A 21,845-nucleotide genomic window follows, 5' to 3' on the forward strand; every position below is an offset into this window, starting at 1 on the left:
TGACCACTGATGCGTCCCCAAACTTGACAGGAAAAAACGTGGGCCTTTTGAAAAGGATACAAGATCAAGTAGCTGAGCTGAACCCAGATCAGATCATTATTTACCTGCATTGCATTATTCATCAGATGGGCCATGTTGTGGATACAGTGACTAAAGTGGTAAACTTCATAAGAGCAAAATCTTTAAACCACAGGCAGTTTGTCTCACTGTTGGAAGAGACAGAGTCGGGTCATGCATATGTCCCCTACCACAAAAACATGAGATGGCTGAGTTTGGGGAAGGTGCTTAAAAGGGTGAGACCTGAAGTCGTAGATTGCTGAGTGTTTGCAAATGAAAGGAATATATGTGGATTTCCCTTAACTGCAAGATAAAGAATGGTTGGCTGATTTTGCCTTCACCGTGGACATCATGGCCCTCATGAATGAACTGAATTCCAAACCACAAGGGAAGGGCCGTTTTGCATATCAGATGCACAGCCTTGTCAAAGCCTTCAAGGGAAAATTCCTCCTCCTGATTTCCAAGTAGAAGCCAACAATCTCACCCACCTTCCGATTGTTAGTCTGAGCTTATCGATCTTCAGTCTGATGCAGTGATTGGAGAACTATTCAAAACAATGTTACTGACGAGGTTCTATGTATCTCTCAATGAACAAAGCTCTCCAAAGATTATGAGTTATGCTCAGAAGATGTTTGTACTGTTTGGGTCAACCTATGCATGTGAACAGACATTTTCAGTGATGAAATATAACAAGTCAAGGCACAGATCATCTCTTACTGACTCTCACCTCTCAGCAATCCTGCGCACAGCGACGACAGAAACTATGCCTGACTTCACTGCTCTTAGTCAATGCCCATCAGACTTCACTCCTCGCACTGATTGAGTAGTTTAAATGTAATGTTGAGCTCTCTCTCTTTCTTGTGTTTTTGTCCGTGGTGCTGAATGCACAGTGTACTTTTCCCTCCGTGTAGTTCATTGCATGTTGAATAATGAAAACACCTACCAAAAGGAGAACATGGATGTGGTCTATTTCTGTGCATGTTAAAAAAGTAAAATAAGTAGCATATCTGGATGTGATTTACAGTAGATATATCTGTCAACACAGTCATACACATGATGTGTAATCCTGTAATATGATTCTGGCCCGCGATGGCAAAAATATATTCTAATGTGGCCCTCATTGGAAAGGAATTGCCCAGGCCTGGTCTACGTCATGGAAATAGCAGGTGTTCTTAATGTTGGTACACTCACTATACATCTACATAGACTGGGCCTTTTTCTCTAAAGGCTGTATCTATGCAAATCGCAAATCATGCATCACTATGACCGGCAACATACATACTATATCTCCACAGTGGGCAACCTACTTTTCACAATATAGTCTATAAAGTGTTGCTTGAATACAGACTGTACCTATACATGTATATAAGCATATACACACATATGTGCACATGGGTACAAACAGAAAAGCAAAGCAGAAAGTTAAGAGAGAGAAGACAAGGTAAGGTATCATGGCTTCCGGCATCCTTTAACGCGGAGCTGGAGCAGAAACTGTTGATCCACGTTTATATCAAATCTGCCCGTGCCGAAGGAAACCCATTTTACCCCCTCAGAAGGAAAAACACACACACACACACACACACACACACCCACACACACACACACACCCACACACACACACACACACACACACACACACACACACACACACACACACACACACACACACACACACACACACACACACACACACACACACACACACACACACACACACACACACACACACACACACACACACACACACACACACACACACACACACACACACACACACACACACACACACACACACACACACACACACACACACACACACACACACACACACACACACACACACACACACACACACACACACACACACACACACACACACACACACACACACACACACACACACACACACACACACACACACACACACACACACACACACACACACACACACACACACACACACACACACACACACACACACACACACACACACACACACACACACACACACACACACACACACACACACACACACACACACACACACACACACACACACACACACACACACACACACACACACACACACACACACACACACACACACACACACACACACACACACACACACACACACACACACACACACACACACACACACACACACACACACACACACACACACACACACACACACACACACACACACACACACACACACACACACACACACACACACACACACACACACACACACACACACACACACACAGGGGGAAAAAAGAAAAAAAGAAACACAAAGTAGCACTTTTTTAAAAGTCCCACTAAAGATGCTCAACAAATCAGCAACATATCAGCTGCAGAGGGACCGTAGACTGGGAAAGAGGGCCCACTTCCTATCTTTATCAATGCAAGTGCACCCTCTAGCCAACTTAATTAGCTGGACTATCAAAATAAAGTGTTACCCATACAACAAAAAGAGGAGGAGAGGCACGGAGGGAGGAATGGAGGAGAATAAGAAAAACAAGAGAAAAGGTGGGGAAACACACAACAAAATGAAACACACAACAAGAAAAAGAAGGGATGGGGTCACGGCCTCTGACCTACGGGATTGTGTCTGCTACTGTCGCTGGCCCTGCTTGGGGTTGGAGAGAGATGGAGGGAGGAGGATGAGGAGTAGGCCTGTAGACACAGGGAGGTAGAACTAGATGTGGGTTGGCTAGGCCATATCGACTTGGGTTGCAGAGACTTACAGATGAAGGGCTTGACACTACTGTGAATGTGCTTGTGCTGCTTGAGGCCCGAGGAGGTGGCGAAGGTCTTGCCACATTCGGGGCAGGTGTGAGTGCGCGCCCCTATGTGCTGTGAGCGGATGTGGCGCTGCAGGTTGCTGGGGTCCGTGAACACCTGTGGGTAGAGCGGTGGCAGAAACATTTCCATTGACACACACACACACACACAGATAAAAAACAGTTATGGTCAGAAGTCATCCGATCACTGTGTGTTGACACTTTCAGAATATATATACTACTGAGTAAAAAAGCTTATACTGCATCCATGCCAGCTTCCCGTGATGCCTTTGTGATGGTGGTTACATTCACCAACAACTAACTTTATGGCCAGTAGTGCTGAGCGATTAACCAACGTTTTATTTTTGGGGGTTACTAATTGACCAAAGTCAGTTCAATTACTTGAATTACGTTAAGTTTGTTTTCTTGTCTATAGAGAAATCAAATAATTCACGAGAGAAATCAAGTCAAGAACTTTATGTGGGATGCTGGGCTGAAGGGAGTTGTAGTTTTCATTAAGCCAAATAATGAACCTAGTTCAGCGCAGAAACATGGTAATTAACTACAATGACCATAATTCATTGCGCCTATTTTTTTCTGGCTCAGACAAGAGGCGAGGAAGAGGTGAAGTGAGAGGATTCACTCTTGCCAAAAGCTGTGCAAAATAAGCCCAATGTGTTTCTATGGCTTATTTTGGACAACGACTCCTATTCTTAGGGCGAATACATCAGCATCTCGCCATTATATACAGATCTCTGGACGGATACACATTTACACCATTAACATTAGATTAGATACACACAGAAAACACGAGAGAGGAATGTACACAACATAATGACGAGAGGGACAGAGACAGTTTGTGAAAGTATGCCTTATCTACATTGAAAAAAATATAAACGCAACATATAAAGTGTTTGTCCCATGTTACATGAGTTGAAATAAAAGATCCCAGAAATGTTCCATACACACAAAAAGCTTATTTCTCTCAACGTTTGTGAACAAATTTGTTTACATCCCTGTTAATGAGCATTTCTCCTTTGCCAAGGTAATCCATCCACCTGACAGGTGTTGCATATCAAGAAGCCACTCTAAAATGTGTAGTTTTGTCACAAAATACAATGTCACAGATGTCTCAAGTTTTTAGGGAGCATGCACTTGGCAGGCTGACTGCAAGAATGTCCACCAGAGCTGTTGCCAGAGAATTGAATGTGTATTCCTCTACCATAAGCCACCTCCGACATCTTTTTGGGGAATTTGGCAGTATGTTCAACCGCAGACCACCAGCCCAGGACCTTCACATCTGGATTCTTCACCTTTGGGATCGTCTGAGACCATCCACCAGGACAACTGATGAAACTGTGGGTTTGCACAACTGTAGAATTTCTTCACAAAACTGTCAGAAACTGTCTCAGGGAAGCTCATATGTGTGCTCGCTGTCCTCACCAGAGTCTTGATCTGTTCGGGAATCTTAACCGACTTCAGTGAGCAAATGCTCACCTTCAATGACCACTGGCACAATGAAAAACTGTCCTCTTCATGGATGAACCCCGGTTTCAACTGTACCCGGGCAGATGGCAGACAGTGTATATGGCGCCGGGTGGGCGAGCAGTATGCTGATGTCAACGTTGTGAACAGAGTGCCCCATGGTGGCAGTAGGGTTATTGTATGGGCAGGCATAAGCTACGGACAATGAACACATGTCGCAAGGATCTGCACTCAATTCCTGGAAGCTGAAAATGTCCCAGTTCTTCCATGGCTTGTATACTCACCAGACATGTCACCCATTGAGCATGTTTGGGATGCTCTGGATCGACGTGTATGACAGCGTGTTCCAGTTCCCGCCACTATCCAGCAACTTCACACAGCCATTGAAGAGGAGTGGGACAACATTCCACAGGCCACAATCAACAGCCTGATCAACTCTATGGGAAGGAGATGTATCGCGCTGCATGAGGCAAATGGTGGTAACACCAAATACTGACTGGTTCTGATCCACACCCTACCTTTTTAAAGGTATCTGTGACCAACAGATGAATATCTGCATTCCCAGTCATGTGAAATCCATAGATTAGGGCCTAATTCATTTATTTAAATGAACTGGTTTCCTTATATGAACTGTAACTCGGTAAAATCTTAGAAATTGTTCCATGTTACGTTTATATTTTTGTTCAGTGCACTTTGATGAACAAGACATATCCCCCCCAGATTCTGAAATTGCCCCCACCCGCCCAGTTTTATCACTGGAATGTGATGCAAAATGAGGCAACAGTGTGCTTTAAGACCATGCGGACGGCTCTGAGCGGTCGGGTAGGTGTGTTTATCCGAATGGATAAAATCAAATAAAGAAATACCCCCCCACTTCTAAAACCAACGTTGCGCCCCTGCCTGTAAACACAATCATTTCTCATTTCAGCATGTCGTGTTTAAGTTCTGAATTTTAAGTAAATCGATTACATCTATTCCCTCGCTAGCCTAGCCTGCCTGTTGCAGGTAGCTTCTCTCTACATGTGATTTCACTTCACACTTAAGGTATCTTACATGTTATTTAGATACTAATCCTGTTGAGAACAATATTCAAGCAGGATGCGTACGTTTTCTATGTACAGTGATGGTCAGGTATTGTTCACTATGCGACTACGAAACATCGGTTCGACTTTAAGCCGTTAAGTCTGAGCTGCTATATAATTACATTTTTCTGTACTGTTACAGTTTTACACCGTTTCAACTATGGAACTGGAGGTTTATGGAAGGCCTTTCCCTGACTCTGGTTCAGTTCTTGATTGGAGTTTGGCTGGCTGTCAAGTTATGGTTACATACACATTAAAGAGGGCAGTACAGGGAGAACATAGATAACTGACTGGATGACTGCTACAGCCTGAACCCAGATGAGATGATGACTTTAAGGAATGAAAATGATAGATAACTGACTGGATGACTGCTACAGCCTGAACCCAGATGAGATGATGACTTTAAGGAATGAAAATGATAGATAACTGACTGGATGACTGCTACAGCCTGAACCCAGATGAGATGATGACTTTAAGGAATGAAAATGATAGATAACTGACTGGATGACTGACTGGATGACTGCAGCCTGAACCCAGATGAGATGATGACTTTAAGGAATGAAAATGATAGATAACTGACTGGATGACTGCTACAGCCTGAACCCAGATGAGATGATGACTTTAAGGAATGAAAATGATAGATAACTGACTGGATGACTGCTACAGCCTGAACCCAGATGAGATGATGACTTTAAGGAATGAAAATGATAGATAACTGACTGGATGACTGCTACAGCCTGAACCCAGATGAGATGATGACTTTAAGGAATGAAAATGATAGATAACTGACTGGATGACTGCTACAGCCTGAACCCAGATGAGATGATGACTTTAAGGAATGAAAATGATAGATAACTGACTGGATGACTGCTACAGCCTGAACCCAGATGAGATGATGACTTTAAGGAATGAAAATGATAGATAACTGACTGGATGACTGCTACAGCCTGAACCCAGATGAGATGATGACTTTAAGGAATGAAAATGATAGATAACTGACTGGATGACTGCTACAGCCTGAACCCAGATAAGGAATGAAAATGAATAAAGTCATGAAATAGAAACTAAGTAATATACACAACTGAAATATTGTATTATTTCATAGTAATTTCCCATTTTCTATTGATGTCTACCCAATGTGGACCTAACAGGTGCAATCGAATATTTTAAAAGTTTTGGCTATTGAATGTTCACTATTTTGGGCCTTAGAATTTCCATTAAAAAGCTCTAAATTCATTGTTATGTCATTATCTTATAATGCATTTCATGTAAAAAAAAAAAGTTAAACTGAAATCCGGAATAATTTTTTAAAACCAAATCAATCAAACCGGAACCAAACCGACCTCAAAAACCACTAATCACTCAGCACTAAATGCCAGACAACCAGTTAGCTGAATAAACTGCAAGTAATGACATTTTCAAGTCATAACATGAACTGACATGATTAAGTTGGTACTAAATTGCATTTATGGTTGCGTTACACTAACTTAATCACAAAATCATATGGTTAAAATCCTATTTTCTACGTACATACACAATTAATTTTCTCCCCAGTCAATTTACTACTGTGGCTAGAATCAGCATTCACCAAGGTAGCAAAAGAAGCCTGTGTTTCTGCGCACAACTTACATGCCGGGTGTGCTGTACCTTATCGCAGTTTTGACACTCGAACTGCTTGCCGCTGTCGTGGGACATCTGGTGGCGGATGAGGTTGGACTTCCAGTTGAAGGCCTTGGGACACTGGTCACACTTGTACTCTCGCTCCTCTGTGTGCACAATCATGTGTTGGCCCAGACTAGACAGGGAGCACAGACACATAGTCATTCAGGATGATGAAACTCTTCAAATCATTAGTGTAGAGGTAATGGTACCACTGTGTGTTTCCAGACTGGACAGGGAGCACAGACACACAGTCATTCAGGATGATGAAACTCTTCAAATCATTAGTGTAGAGGTAATGGTACCACTGTGTGTGTCCAGACTGGACAGGGAGCACAGACACACAGTCATTCAGGATGATGAAACTCTTCAAATCATTAGTGTAGAGGTAATGGTACCACGGTGTGTGTCCAGACTGGACAGGGAGCACAGACACACAGTCATTCAGGATGATGAAACTCTTCAAATCATTAGTGTAGAGGTAATGGTACCACTGTGTGTGTCCAGACTGGACAGGGAGCACAGATACACAGTCATTCAGGATGATGAAACTCTTCAAATCATTAGTGTAGAGGTAATGGTACCACTGTGTGTGTCCAGACTGGACAGGGAGCACAGACACACAGTCATTCAGGATGATGAAACTCTTCAAATCATTAGTGTAGAGGTAATGGTACCACTGTGTGTGTCCAGACTGGACAGGGAGCACAGACACACAGTCATTCAGGATGATGAAACTCTTCAAATCATTAGTGTAGAGGTAATGGTACCACTGTGTGTGTCAGTGCGTGCTCGCCTATGTGCATGTGTATGTGTGTGCGTGTGCATGCTTGTGTGTGTGTGTGTGTGTGTGTGTGCGCGCTGCACCTGTACTCGTCGGGGAAGATCTTCTCGCAGTCCTTGCACTCGTGAACAGACTCGTGGTCGCTGTCGTCACAGCCCTGCTTGAAGTCCTCGTTGCTGAGAGTGTCGAACACAGACCCGGCGCTGGAACAAAAGCACTTCTGGTGCCGCTGCAGCTCCAGGGCCGAGGTGAACAGCTCGTCACAGTCCTCACAGCGGTACATCTGTTCGTCTGTGGTACAATCTGACTATTTATTTTTCGGAAATGTGTCTTTTGCAAAAACAGACAACACACACTTGTGAGTAGCCTGAAGGTTAGATAAGGTCCCTCTACACACACACACACACTAAGGGTAAAAGGCTGAGCAGGATAACTACGTAGCTCCCCAGCCAACATCCATCTGTGATCCCAAACTGAACACACAATCATAAACAGGAACCAGAAATGTCTAGCATTCCAACTTTAGAAAAGATAAACCTCTCACACTCCTGTCCAAGCGAATCAAGTGCATGTTCAAATGCTTAAACAACCACTCTCCCATTAGCTTTGACCTAAAACATAAACACATCTAGGAACAATAAAATGTAGCCTGGGCTAGTCAGCTTTACATCTTAATTAACACAGAGCTAATGACCTTTCAGTCCAGTGGTGGCGGCTGTTCAGTGGCTTTAGGCTATAGCACGCAAAGGAAGCAAAAGGTTTTCCAGGTTGATAGCCTTTGAAATGTGTTTCCCAACCAAGGTCAAACCAATGGAACTGTGAGGCAGGCGATTTCAATGGCGGCTTTCTGACCTGGGCGCCAAGTTCAACAACTCAGTTGAAGAGAGGGGGAGGGAATGGGGGAGTGTAGGTTGGATGTTGTCCAAGAAGATTGAGCCATGCGTGTTTAGGCTAGGTTGCAGAGTGACAAAGCCAGGCATGGACCCCCCAGATGTGCCCCCCTAGCTGTGTTTTCTGTAGATGTAGATGCTGCCGGGCCTGCCAGTTGCGCAGACCAGGACAGAGGCTACAGTGCCTTCAGAAAGTATTCATACCCTTTGACTTATTCTACATGTTGTTGTGTTTCAGCCTGAATTCAAATTGGATTAAAAAAATAATAATTCTCAACCACCTACACACAATACCTCATACTTACAAAGTGAAAACATGTTTTTAGAAATTGTAGCAAATTATTGAAAAGAAATGCAGATCCCTTATTCAATGTTAGAAGCAGCTTTGGAAGCGATTATAGCTGTGATTCTTTCTGGGTAAGTTTTGCACACCTGGATTGTAAAATAATTGCACATTATTCTTTAAAAAAAACTTTAAGCTCTGTCAAGTTGGTTGTTGATCATTGCTACACAGCCATGTTCAAGTCTTGTCATAGATTTCCAATTCAATTTAAATCAAAACTGTAACTAGGCCACATCTTGGTAAGCAACTACAGTGTATATTTGACCTTGTGTTTTACGTTATTGTCCTGCTGAAAGGTGAATTTGTCTCACAGTGTCTGTTGTAATGCAGACTGAACCAGGTTTCCTCTAGGATTTTGCCTGCGCTTAACTCTATTCTGTTTATTTTTATCCTAAAAAAACTCACTAGTCCTTGCCGATGACAACCATACCCATAACATGATGCAGCCACCACCATGCTTGAAAATATGAAGAGTGGTACTCAGTGATGTGTTGTGTTAGTTTGCCCCAAACATAAACATTTGTATTCAGGACATATAGTTAATTTCTTCGCCACATTGTTTTCAGTTTTACTTTAGTGCGTTATGGCAAACAAATGCATGTTTTGGAATATTTATATTCTGTACAGGCTTCCTTATTTTCACTCTGTCATTTAGGTTAGTTTTGTGAAGTAATTACAATGTTGTTGATCTATCATCAGTTCTCTTATCACAGCAATTCAACTCTATAACTGTTTTAAAATCACTGGTGGCCTCATAGTAAAATCCCTGAGCTATTTCCTTCCTCTCCAGCAACTGAGTTAGGAAGGACACCTGTATCTTTGCAGTGACTTGGTGTATTGATACACCATCCAATGTGTAATTCATATCTTCACCATGCTAATAGGGATATTCAGTGTCTGTTTTTTATTTATTTTTACCCATCATTTGCAAGGCATTGGAAAACCTCCCTGGTCTTTGTGGTTGAATTTATGTTTGAAATTCACTGCTCGAGTGAGGGACCTTACCGATAATTGTATGTGTGTGTTACAGAGATGAGTTATTCATTCAACAACCATGTTAAACACTGTTATTGCACAGAGTGAGTCCATGCAACTTATTATGGGACTTGTTAAACACATGTGTACTCCTGAACTTATTTAGACTTGCCATAACAAAAGGGATTGAATACTTGAATACTCAAGACATTCAGCTTTTCATTTGAACTTAATTTGTAAACATTTCGAAAAACATAATTCCACTTTGACATTATGGGGTAACCCATAATTATTATGGGGTAACCCAGCGACAAAATATAATGTAATAACAACAAAATGTGGAAAAATTCAAAGGGGGTGAATACTTTCTGAAGGTGCTGTATCTGAGAAGAGCAGAAAACAATGAAGCATCATGGCCCAATAAATGACATGGTACTAAACAAGCCTATAGACCCTCTGGTCTCAATTGTCCATTACTTCCATCTCAAAGGCTATACATGCATAGCTGCCACCAAAGCCATATAACTCATTTACTGTGTGTGAACTGTTCCCTCCATAGATGAAAAACTCTTCACCGCTCAGAATATTTGGATGTGGCACTTTTGAAGGCTGCGACATCTTTCCAGTAACAGCCTTATGACGCGCTTGTGAGGCTTTATTAGGCTACTTGTTTTATTACACCGACTACGAGGCTTTGTCAAATCAAAAAACACTTCAAGGAGGAATTGAAACTTGAGGACTCGTCAGAGCCGCACCTAGCCATCGATTTCACCGCTGGAAGACATTAGACTCGAGACCTACAATGCCAGGGGAAGCGTGCACAGTGTTTTGGAGCGCAGCGCGCAAAGAATCATTTTGTCGCCATGATCTATTGAATGAATCGACCAGTAACACTCAGCAGTAGAGCGAGCATGAATGGGGAGGAGGGTGTGTGAAAGCGCACATAAATGGGAGGCTAATAGCTCTTTTTGAGAAGTAGGGGAACACAGTTATGTGCCGTTTAGTGACTAATCTGCGAGCATGGGTGAGGTCTCGGAGCCTCCTCAAGCCCCACTCCAAGTCCCAGCTCCGATAAACCAGCCGAGGAGAGCTGTGCAGCACCAAGCTCTTCCTCTCCTTTCCCCCTCTCTCCCTCTTTTCTCTTGCGCACACACGCACACGCACACAGTCTACCTTTCCCTTTGACACTAATTCACACACTGGTAAAGTGTCAATGTTGTTTCTGTTTGTCTCTTTCTTTTATAGACACTCTAGCGTACATCTATTTCTTACCCTTTCATCCTCTCTCCTGTTATTTGGCAAAAAGATCTGAGGGAGGCTCAAATTGCAGCTATGAAATATCATAATATCAGGGGTGCTGAGGAGTATTTTTTGTGGAGGAAAACTCATTCTGATTGGCTGGGCCTGGCTCCCAAGTGGGTGGACCTACGCCCTCCCAGGCCCACCCATGGCTGCGCCCTTGCACAGTCATGTGAAATCCATAGATTAGGGCTTAATTAATTAATTACATTTACTTCCTGATATGAACTGTAACTCAGTAAAATCTTTGAAATTGTTGCATGTTGGGTTGATATTTTGGTTCAGTTTAATATCCTATATTCCTTCTGATGCACGGTGAGGTAAGTAGGTCAAAGTTAAATCCTACATCAAATCCTTCACTTCAAACATAATAGCTGTCTAATCCTTCCCAAGAAACATCAGTTCTACTTCAAGAAATAGACCATGGCATCATGTTCCTTGCATCGTGTCTTCATAGAGAAAGCCTATAATGTTTTCTACATCCCTAAATGTCCGAGGTTATTGACCGCTGTCACATCTAGTTCTACGAGGTATTTGTTAAGTGATAGCGGACCCACTATTCTCAAGCTTTTCGCTGCACCCGCAATAACATCTGCTAAACACAAATACCATTTGATTTTTATTTACAATTGTTCGAGGATGGATGAGGATTGAGTTCGTCAATTATCGGGTGTTGGCTTAGGCTATGTATTGTCTGATTGAATGTAGACAGATCTTTAGGCCAACTATTTCCCCTAAAATAAGCTTTTTATAGATGTCAATTTGGAAAAAGATCCAAAACGTCATTATTTTTGCCCCAAATCTGCATCTAAAATAATTATTAAAAGATCCAAAACAAAATGTTATTTTGGAGTTAATTTAAATATGCGCTATGATGGCATTAATCTTACCTTCTAGGTTTAGTGCCATCGATCCCTCGGGGAAAATTCCTTCCTTCATATACACCAATAGCTCTTCCCCCACTTTAATATCCCTAATAGCTTTATAATCAATCTGTAAAATAGAAAAGAGAGGGAGAGAAAGCTGTTAGGGACAGTGTAATCAACAAAAAGCTATAGTCTGCTTGTCATGAATGAATACATGACGATTTTTTAGGCTTAGCCTATTATCTATATTCATCTGTCAATATCGATGTTGTTATTATTGTAATCATCATCAAAAATACCAACAATAAGAAGAACAATTTATAGGCCTATTATAAAAGTAGGCCTAACCAAAAATGTCTACATTGACAATAATCCCTAATTAGGGCCTAATTAGTTTTCATATTTAGCTTGCTTGACGTACAAATGAATTTAAGTACGATTTAGGTTTCTAGTCTACTTTACATCCATTATTCATCATATAAACACTTGATAGTCAATGCATAATATTTATTAGTGTTTCTAAAATCGAAATATTTATGTATATACATTTCTTTTCATTCTAGGAGGCAATAAACATTTTTGATAAGTAACAATAAGCGCCAGACATTTGAAAATGTTGAATTCAATGAGCCAGTTACAAGCATACTTTGGGGTAAAAACGAAATTATAGTTCAAGTACACGCCCTGAGGATTGAAATAAAAGGCCAATTAAATTAAATGTCACATACCTGGAGTGCATTGTTTTACAGTAGTTGCATATCCGTGCGCATTTCCAACTAAACATTTCTAAAACATGCAGGCCTCACACTGGGTATATGCTGAGCGACTGAAACATGTTAGAGGTGGCAATACATCTATTTATTAGCTTACAGTGAAAGAGCAACACCAGAAAATGCTAAATAGGCCCGAATAAAATGCACCAATTTTTAGCACAACATGTTGTCATTTAACTGATTTCAACTGAAAATATAATGTTGAATTAAATAGCAAATGTCGCTGAATTATGAGCGAAACATGTAAGCTACAGTTTTATACAGACACCAAGCAATGAACAATATACAAATAGGCAACACATTTGAAATTAACCAGCCTCAATGCGTCCTGTGTGGACGCATGGGGGCGCTCAGCACCAACTTACTCATCAATGACACACACATATATATATATATATATATATATATATATATATATATATATATATATATATATATATATATATATATATATATATATATATATATATATATATATATATATCCTGTGTGGACGCATTGAGGCTGGTTAATTTCAAATGTATATATGTGTGTGTATACATATATATATATATATATACACACACACACACACACACACACACACACACACACACACACACACACACACACACACACACACAGAGAGACAGACACAGCAGAATAGTTGGCTATGAGAGGTAAAACATTCACACAAGATAGTAAAATTGTAGTAACTTCATCCAATCCTTTTACACATGTAGGCTAATTGCAACATGTGATCCTTTTATCGGTCCAATGCTATGTTGTGAGCGTTGAGGGGTGGCTTAGAAGTTAGGCCAAATATTCAAAATCACTTAGAAGAGGAGCCATATTTTTCAAACAAAATACACTTATTATATTTATAATTATCAGTGGTAGTATCTGTTTACACATAGGCTTTTACGTGACAGACATCTTTATCTCTGACCTTGCTGTTCTCCATGTGGTGGTAGAGTTTGGAAAGGAGAGTCGTGGTTGTTAGAGCTTCCCGTTGTAACAGTAGTATTGTCTGGATGGAGTTGGCAACACAACCCATAGTATCATTACAGGAGAGAGGCCGGGGCTGGGGAGCCAGCCAGGGCTGGGGAGTGAGAGGAGACAGGTGGCCCGGCAGGCAAGCAGGCTGCGGTGTGTCCTCCCTGGTTGGAGCTGAAGCAGGCATTCTATAGTCTGTGTGAGCGTGTCTTTGATGATGAGGTCACTCCTCCTCCCCTTCTTATCTCAAACCAAAGGATTGGTTCATCTGCCAAAGAGACCTCTCCCCACAGTCCCATCTCTGCTCTCTATGATGATGTAAATAATGTATCTAAGTCAACTAGTTTTAAAAACACACACACATGGAGCGATAAAAATCCAGTCTAGGTGTCTGAGGCTTGACGTTGTCATAGTTCTAAAGGCTTTCCAAACTAGGCAGAGCAAACAATGGGTTTTAGTTCAGCCTTTACACAAGTCGCTGCTACGCCTGTTTTTACTTGTTATCTTTCACCACCTGCTTTTAACAGTTTGTGCAAGAGTATTTGTGCCAAAGACTTAAACAAGGGCATGAAACATTTGGAGAGACCTAGGATATATCTCTGTATTTACTATTACAATGTGAGTGGAATAAACACATTGACAAACGAGACCTAGGATATATCTCTGTATTTACTATTACAATGTGAGTGGAATAAACACATTGACAAACGAGACCTAGGATATATCTCTGTATTTACTATTACAATGTGAGTGGAATAAACACATTGACAAACGAGACCTAGGATATATCTCTGTATTTACTATTACAATGTGAGTGGAATAAACACGTTTGCAAACGAGACCTAGGATATATCTCTGTATTTACTATTACAATGTGAGTGGAATAAACACGTTGACAAACGAGACCTAGGATATATCTCTGTATTTACTATTACAATGTGAGTGGAATAAACACATTGACAAACGAGACCTAGGATATATCTCTGTATTTACTATTACAATGTGAGTGGAATAAACACATTGACAAACGAGACCTAGGATATATCTCTGTATTTACTATTACAATGTGAATAAACACATTGACAAACGAGACCTGGAATAAACTATTACAATGTGACAAACAAACGAGACCTAGGATATATCTCTGTATTTACTATTACAATGTGAGTGGAATAAACACGTTGACAAACGAGACCTAGGATATATCTCTGTATTTACTATTACAATGTGAGTGGAATAAACACATTGACTACAAACGAGACCTAGGATATATCTCTGTATTTACTATTACAATGTGAGTGGAATAAACACATTGACAAACGAGACCTAGGATATATCTCTGTATTTACTATTACAATGTGAGTGGAATAAACACGTTGACAAACGAGACCTAGGATATATCTCTGTATTTACTATTACAATGTGAGTGGAATAAACACATTGACAAACGAGACCTAGGATATATCTCTGTATTTACTATTACAATGTGAGTGGAATAAACACATTGACAAACGAGACCTAGGATATATCTCTGTATTTACTATTACAATGTGAGTGGAATAAACACATTGACAAACGAGACCTAGGATATATCTCTGTATTTACTATTACAATGTGAGTGGAATAAACACATTGACAAACGAGACCTAGGATATATCTCTGTATTTACTATTACAATGTGAGTGGAATAAACACATTGACAAACGAGACCTAGGATATATCTCTGTATTTACTATTACAATGTGAGTGGAATAAACACGTTGACAAACGAGACCTAGGATATATCTCTGTATTTACTATTACAATGTGAGTGGAATAAACACATTGACAAACGAGACCTAGGATATATCTCTGTATTTACTATTACAATGTGAGTGGAATAAACACATTGACAAACGAGACCTAGGATATATCTCTGTATTTACTATTACAATGTGAGTGGAATAAACACATTGACAAACGAGACCTAGGATATATCTCTGCTTTTAACTATTACAATGTGAGTGGAATAAACACGTTGACAAACGAGACCTAGGATATATCTCTGTATTTACTATTACAATGTGAGTGGAATAAACATTACAATTGACAAACGAGACCTAGGATATATCTCTGTATTTACTATTACAATGTGAGTGGAATAAACACATTGACAAACGAGACCTAGGATATATCTCTGTATTTACTATTACAATGTGAGTGGAATAAACACATTGACAAACGAGACCTAGGATATATCTCTGTATTTACTATTACAATGTGAGTGGAATAAACACGTGTGAGTGGAATAAACACGTTGACAAACGAGACCTAGGATATATCTCTGTATTTACTATTACAATGTGAGTGGAATAAACACATTGACAAACGAGACCTAGGATATATCTCTGTATTTACTATTACAATGTGAGTGGAATAAACACATTGACAAACGAGACCTAGGATATATCTCTGTATTTACTATTACAATGTGAGTGGAATAAACACAAACGAGACCTTGACAAACGAGACCTAGGATATATCTCTGTATTTACTATTACAATGTGAGTGGAATAAACACATTGACAAACGAGACCTAGGATATATCTCTGTATTTACTATTACAATGTGAGTGGAATAAACACATTGACAAACGAGACCTAGGATATATCTCTGTATTTACTATTACAATGTGAGTGGAATAAACACATTGACAAACGAGACCTAGGATATATCTCTGCTTTTAACTATTACAATGTGAGTGGAATAAACACGTTGACAAACGAGACCTAGGATATATCTCTGTATTTACTATTACAATGTGAGTGGAATAAACACAGACCTAGGATGACAAAATGTGAGACCTAGGATATATCTCTGCTTTTAACTATTACAATGTGAGTGGAATGAACACATTGACAAACGACACCTAGGATATATCTCTGTATTTACTATTACAATGTGAGTGGAATAAACACGTTGACAAACGACACCTAGGATATATCTCTGTATTTACTATTACAATGTGAGTGGAATAAACACATTGACAAACGACACCTAGGATATATCTCTGTATTTACTATTACAATGTGAGTGGAATAAACACATTGACAAACGAGACCTAGGATATATCTCTGTATTTACTATTACAATGTGAGTGGAATAAACACATTGACAAACGAGACCTAGGATATATCTCTGTATTTACTATTACAATGTGAGTGGAATAAACACATTGACAAACGAGACCTAGGATATATCTCTGTATTTACTATTACAATGTGAGTGGAATAAACACATTGACAAACTCTGTATTTACTATTACAATGTGAGAATAAACACTAGACCTAGGATATATCTCTGTATTTACTATTACAATGTGAGTGGAATAAACACATTGACAAACGAGACCTAGGATATATCTCTGTATTTACTATTACAATGTGAGTGGAATAAACACATTGACAAACGAGACCTAGGATATATCTCTGTATTTACTATTACAATGTGAGTGGAATAAACACGTTGACAAACGAGACCTAGGATATATCTCTGTATTTACTATTACAATGTGAGTGGAATAAACACATTGACAAACGAGACCTAGGATATATCTCTGTATTTACTATTACAATGTGAGTGGAATAAACACATTGACAAACGAGACCTAGGATATATCTCTGTATTTACTATTACAATGTGAGTGGAATAAACACGTTGACAAACGAGACCTAGGATATATCTCTGCTTTTTACTATTACAATGTGAGTGGAATAAACACATTGTCAAACGAGACCTAGGATATATCTCTGCTTTTTACTATTACAATGTGAGTGGAATAAACACACTGACAAACGAGACCTAGGATATATCTCTGTATTTACTATTACAATGTGAGTGGAATAAACACACTGACAAACGAGACCTAGGATATATCTCTGTATTTACTATTACAATGTGAGTGGAATAAACACATTGACAAACGAGACCTAGGATATATCTCTGTATTTACTATTACAATGTGAGTGGAATAAACACACTGACAAACGAGACCTAGGATATATCTCTGCTTTTTACTATTACAATGTGAGTGGAATAAACACACTGACAAACGAGACCTAGGATATATCTCTGTATTTACTATTACAATGTGAGTGGAATAAACACACTGACAAACGAGACCTAGGATATATCTCTGTATTTACTATTACAATGTGAGTGGAATAAACACGTTGACAAACGAGACCTAGGATATATCTCTGTATATACTATTACAATGTGAGTGGAATAAACACATTGACAAACGAGACCTAGGATATATCTCTGTATTTACTATTACAATGTGAGTGGAATAAACACATTGACAAACGAGACCTAGGATATATCATTGACAAACGAGACCTAGGATATATCTCTGTATTTACTATTACAATGTGAGTGGAATAAACACATTGACAAACGAGACCTAGGATATATCTCTGTATTTACTATTACAATGTGAGTGGAATAAACACGTTGACAAACGAGACCTAGGATATATCTCTGTATATACTATTACAATGTGAGTGGAATAAACACATTGACAAACGAGACCTAGGATATATCTCTGTATTTACTATTACAATGTGAGTGGAATAAACACATTGAAGAATAGAGATCTATCTATTCATGCAAAATAAGATCGTAGTTAATAAGGCTTGTAAATACAAATTGTAGGTCTATTTGTTTCTTTTTAACTCAATCATATTTTTTAAAATCATGTTCAGTAATGTTATGTAGGAGAACATAAAGCTTAATTTCTTAGATTCAAACACTGAATGGTAGCTGTTTCTGGTTAACAATTAGGTGAGCAAGTTTTCATGGTAAGTTACTTGCAGCCAGTTACCTGTAAGTTACTGTAAAAAAAAGGTACAATATGTTGCTGTAAATTACAAATAAACTTTGGTTTAACAGTACACGTGTGTGCACGTGTGTGTGTGTCGTCCTTTAGTGAGGATGAGACTGCACAGATAGGGAGGGGGCAGTACATGACTCCCGAGAGGCGCAGTGGTCTAAGACACTGCATCTCAGTGCAAGATGCGTCACTGCAGTACCTGGTTCAAATCCAGGCTGCATCACATCCGGCCGTGATTGGGAGTCACATAGAGGGTTGGCCCAGTGTCTTCCAGGTAGGCCATAATAATTTGTTTCTAACTGACTTGCCTGGTTAAATAAATACATTACTTTACACACACATCCTATTTATCAACAGAGAGTGTGTGTTTAAACCAGGGTGAAAGGGGAGACCAAACAACGTTGGGGTGTAGGGGGGCCTTGTCCACTTCAGACACAAAAGACGAGGACCGCGTGACAAGATCGTGAACGTGCTTGACGACCTCCAAACGTCGTCTCAGTGACACTGTGAGCAGTGTAGTCTACGTTTACTATCCAAGACAGAACGCCGCTCTGTGTCCGAGGACAGTGTAGTCTACGTTTACTATCCGAGACAGAACGCCGCTCTGTGTCCGAGGACAGTGTAGTCTACGTTTACTATCCGAGACAGAACGCCGCTCTGTGTCCGAGGACAGTGTAGTCTACGTTTACTATCCGAGACAGAACGCCGCTCTGTGTCCGAGGACAGTGTAGTCTACGTTTACTATCTGAGACAGAACACCGCTCTGTGTCCAAGGACAGACTTTTGGCTATAGGGAAACGGGCCTCCCGTAATTCTATGTGACCTTGGATTTCGTAGGTGGAAATGTATTAGGACTGGGATGCTCCCAAACAAGCTGAGGCTCTGTCCCTCTCTCCAACAAACACACACGACGGCTTACTGCCTATCTGGCTTCCTTCATTTGCTTAACCTTCAGGTGAGGAACCTGCATCCTGATTTCGAATGATTTGAGAGAGAGAGAGAGAGTATGTGTGAGCTCTCCGTGGCGTGCAGTCCTACCAGCTACTTCTGCTCTACTCGCCACGAAGAGCTCACACATACTCTACGTACTTGATGCTGTTTTGACAAACGGCTTAAGAGCATCTTGAGAAATGAGAGCTGTGAGGTTCAGAGATCAATCAATGGGCTCTCTGAATGGCTGGGGTCTAAGAGGAAGGAAGCCCCCTCCCCTATCTGTGCAGCCTCATCCTCACTAAAGGACGACACACACACACACACACACTCACGGCCACATGCTTGCACGCACATACTCTCACACACTCAAACACAACTGTCATTTCACAATAAATATATTTAACAAAAACACTTTCATTCATTCAAACTTTGGTCAATATTGACGATCGTAAAAATATTTTTTCTTGTTCAATGAAAGAATGTTAATTATTTATACATTTAAATGTATGAAATATATTCAAAATGCATGTCACGTTCTGACCTTAGTTCCTTTATTATGTCTTAGTGTTTGGTCAGGGCGTGAGTTGGGGTGGGTTGTCTATGTTCCTTTTTCTATATAGTATTTATGTGTTTGGCCTGGTATGGTTCTCAATCAGAGGCAGGTGTCGTTCGTTGTCTCTGATTGAGAATCATACTTAGGTAGCCTGTTTTCCCCATTTTAGTTGTGGGTGATTGTTTTCTGTCTCTGTGTCTTCACCAGACAGAACTGTTTCGTTTTCGTTCGTTCTCCTTGTTATTTTGTTTTTTGGTGTTCAGTGTTAATAAATATCAACATGGACACGTACCACGCTGCATATTGGTCCGATCCTTCTTACTCCTCGTCAGAGGAAGACGACGAACGTTACAACGCAGTACTGCCTTAATGGTTTACATTTGCATGATTATCTTCTGATACACTACAACATTAATAACAAACAAGTAAATGTGTAAATAAATGATCTACTGGGGTTTTAAAAGGTTGCTGCCATATTTGAATTTGCCTGTCGTGCACAAATGTCCATCAACTCATGCATTGTGCATGCTGACATAAAAAGCGGAAAGTACTAAGTTAGATAAATGATATATTTTTTGCATTGTGAGTGTGTGTGGTGTTAGTAAATGAATAAAAAGCTTGTGCCAACAAGCCACCAGACAAAACAAGCTTCACAAACAACAGCAAAGCAGCACATTAAATTCAAACAACAAAACAACCCATTACATGTGGGGCAGGCCACACCCACACAATATAGATATTTGATTTGGTCTGTGTCAAAAAGGCATCCTATTCACTACATAGTGCACTACCTTTCACCAGAGCGCTGTGCACGTAATAGGGAATATGGTTTTCAGACTGTAGCAGAGGACATTACTGTGAAAATCTAAACATGATTAGGGCTAACCCAGGTCCACTCTGGTCTAGGCTGATAACATACACCCAGCTTCCGAGTTATGTCCCGACCCGTTGCTGTGGCTGTTTGGCAACACCTTTCCCACAACCCAAGGTAAATCTAGAATTGATAGACGGTTCTGATTGAAGAATCGTGGTTTGCATTGTCGAGTGGTGCCCAGGAAAGAATAACATCAAATTGTTAGGTGCTACCACCCCCCTCCAAATCAAAACCAAACATGGATGGACCCTTGGACCCACAACAGAGCCATTACTTTACTCACCATGCACACACGCACACACACACACACACACACCACACACACACACACACACACACACACACACACACACACACACACACACACACACACACACACACACACACACACACACACACACATGGACAATAACAGGCACGCACACGCACACGCATACGCGCATGCACACACACATGGACATATTCAATCTCTCCCTGGCCCAGTCTGCTGTCCCCACATGCTTCAAGATGTCCACCATTGTATCTGTTCCCAAGAAAGCAAAGGTAACTGAACTAAATGACTATCGCCCCGTAGCGACATCACAAAGTGCTTTGAGAGACTAGTTAAGGATCTAGTTCAGGATCATATAACGTCC

At 40.3% G+C, this 21,845-nt stretch overlaps 1 protein-coding gene across 1 annotated transcript in view; it reads right to left on the bottom strand.

Annotated features, from left to right (window-relative positions):
• Positions 1-21,845, bottom strand: part of LOC112247400 (histone-lysine N-methyltransferase PRDM16-like) — a gene marked incomplete at its 3' end in the record, with an annotated part of 390,390 nt that overhangs the window by 10,435 nt on the left and 358,110 nt on the right. The window contains exons 5-8 of the mRNA XM_024416152.2: positions 12,254-12,356; positions 7,940-8,147; positions 7,061-7,208; positions 2,811-2,964 (exon numbers count right to left, since the gene is read on the bottom strand). Of these exons, the coding sequence (XP_024271920.2) occupies positions 2,811-2,964; positions 7,061-7,208; positions 7,940-8,147; positions 12,254-12,356 (613 nt within the window). The remainder of the gene's footprint in view (positions 1-2,810; positions 2,965-7,060; positions 7,209-7,939; positions 8,148-12,253; positions 12,357-21,845) is intronic.

Source organism: Oncorhynchus tshawytscha, linkage group LG22, assembly GCF_018296145.1.
Source record: "Oncorhynchus tshawytscha isolate Ot180627B linkage group LG22, Otsh_v2.0, whole genome shotgun sequence".
NCBI lineage: Eukaryota > Metazoa > Chordata > Actinopteri > Salmoniformes > Salmonidae > Oncorhynchus > Oncorhynchus tshawytscha.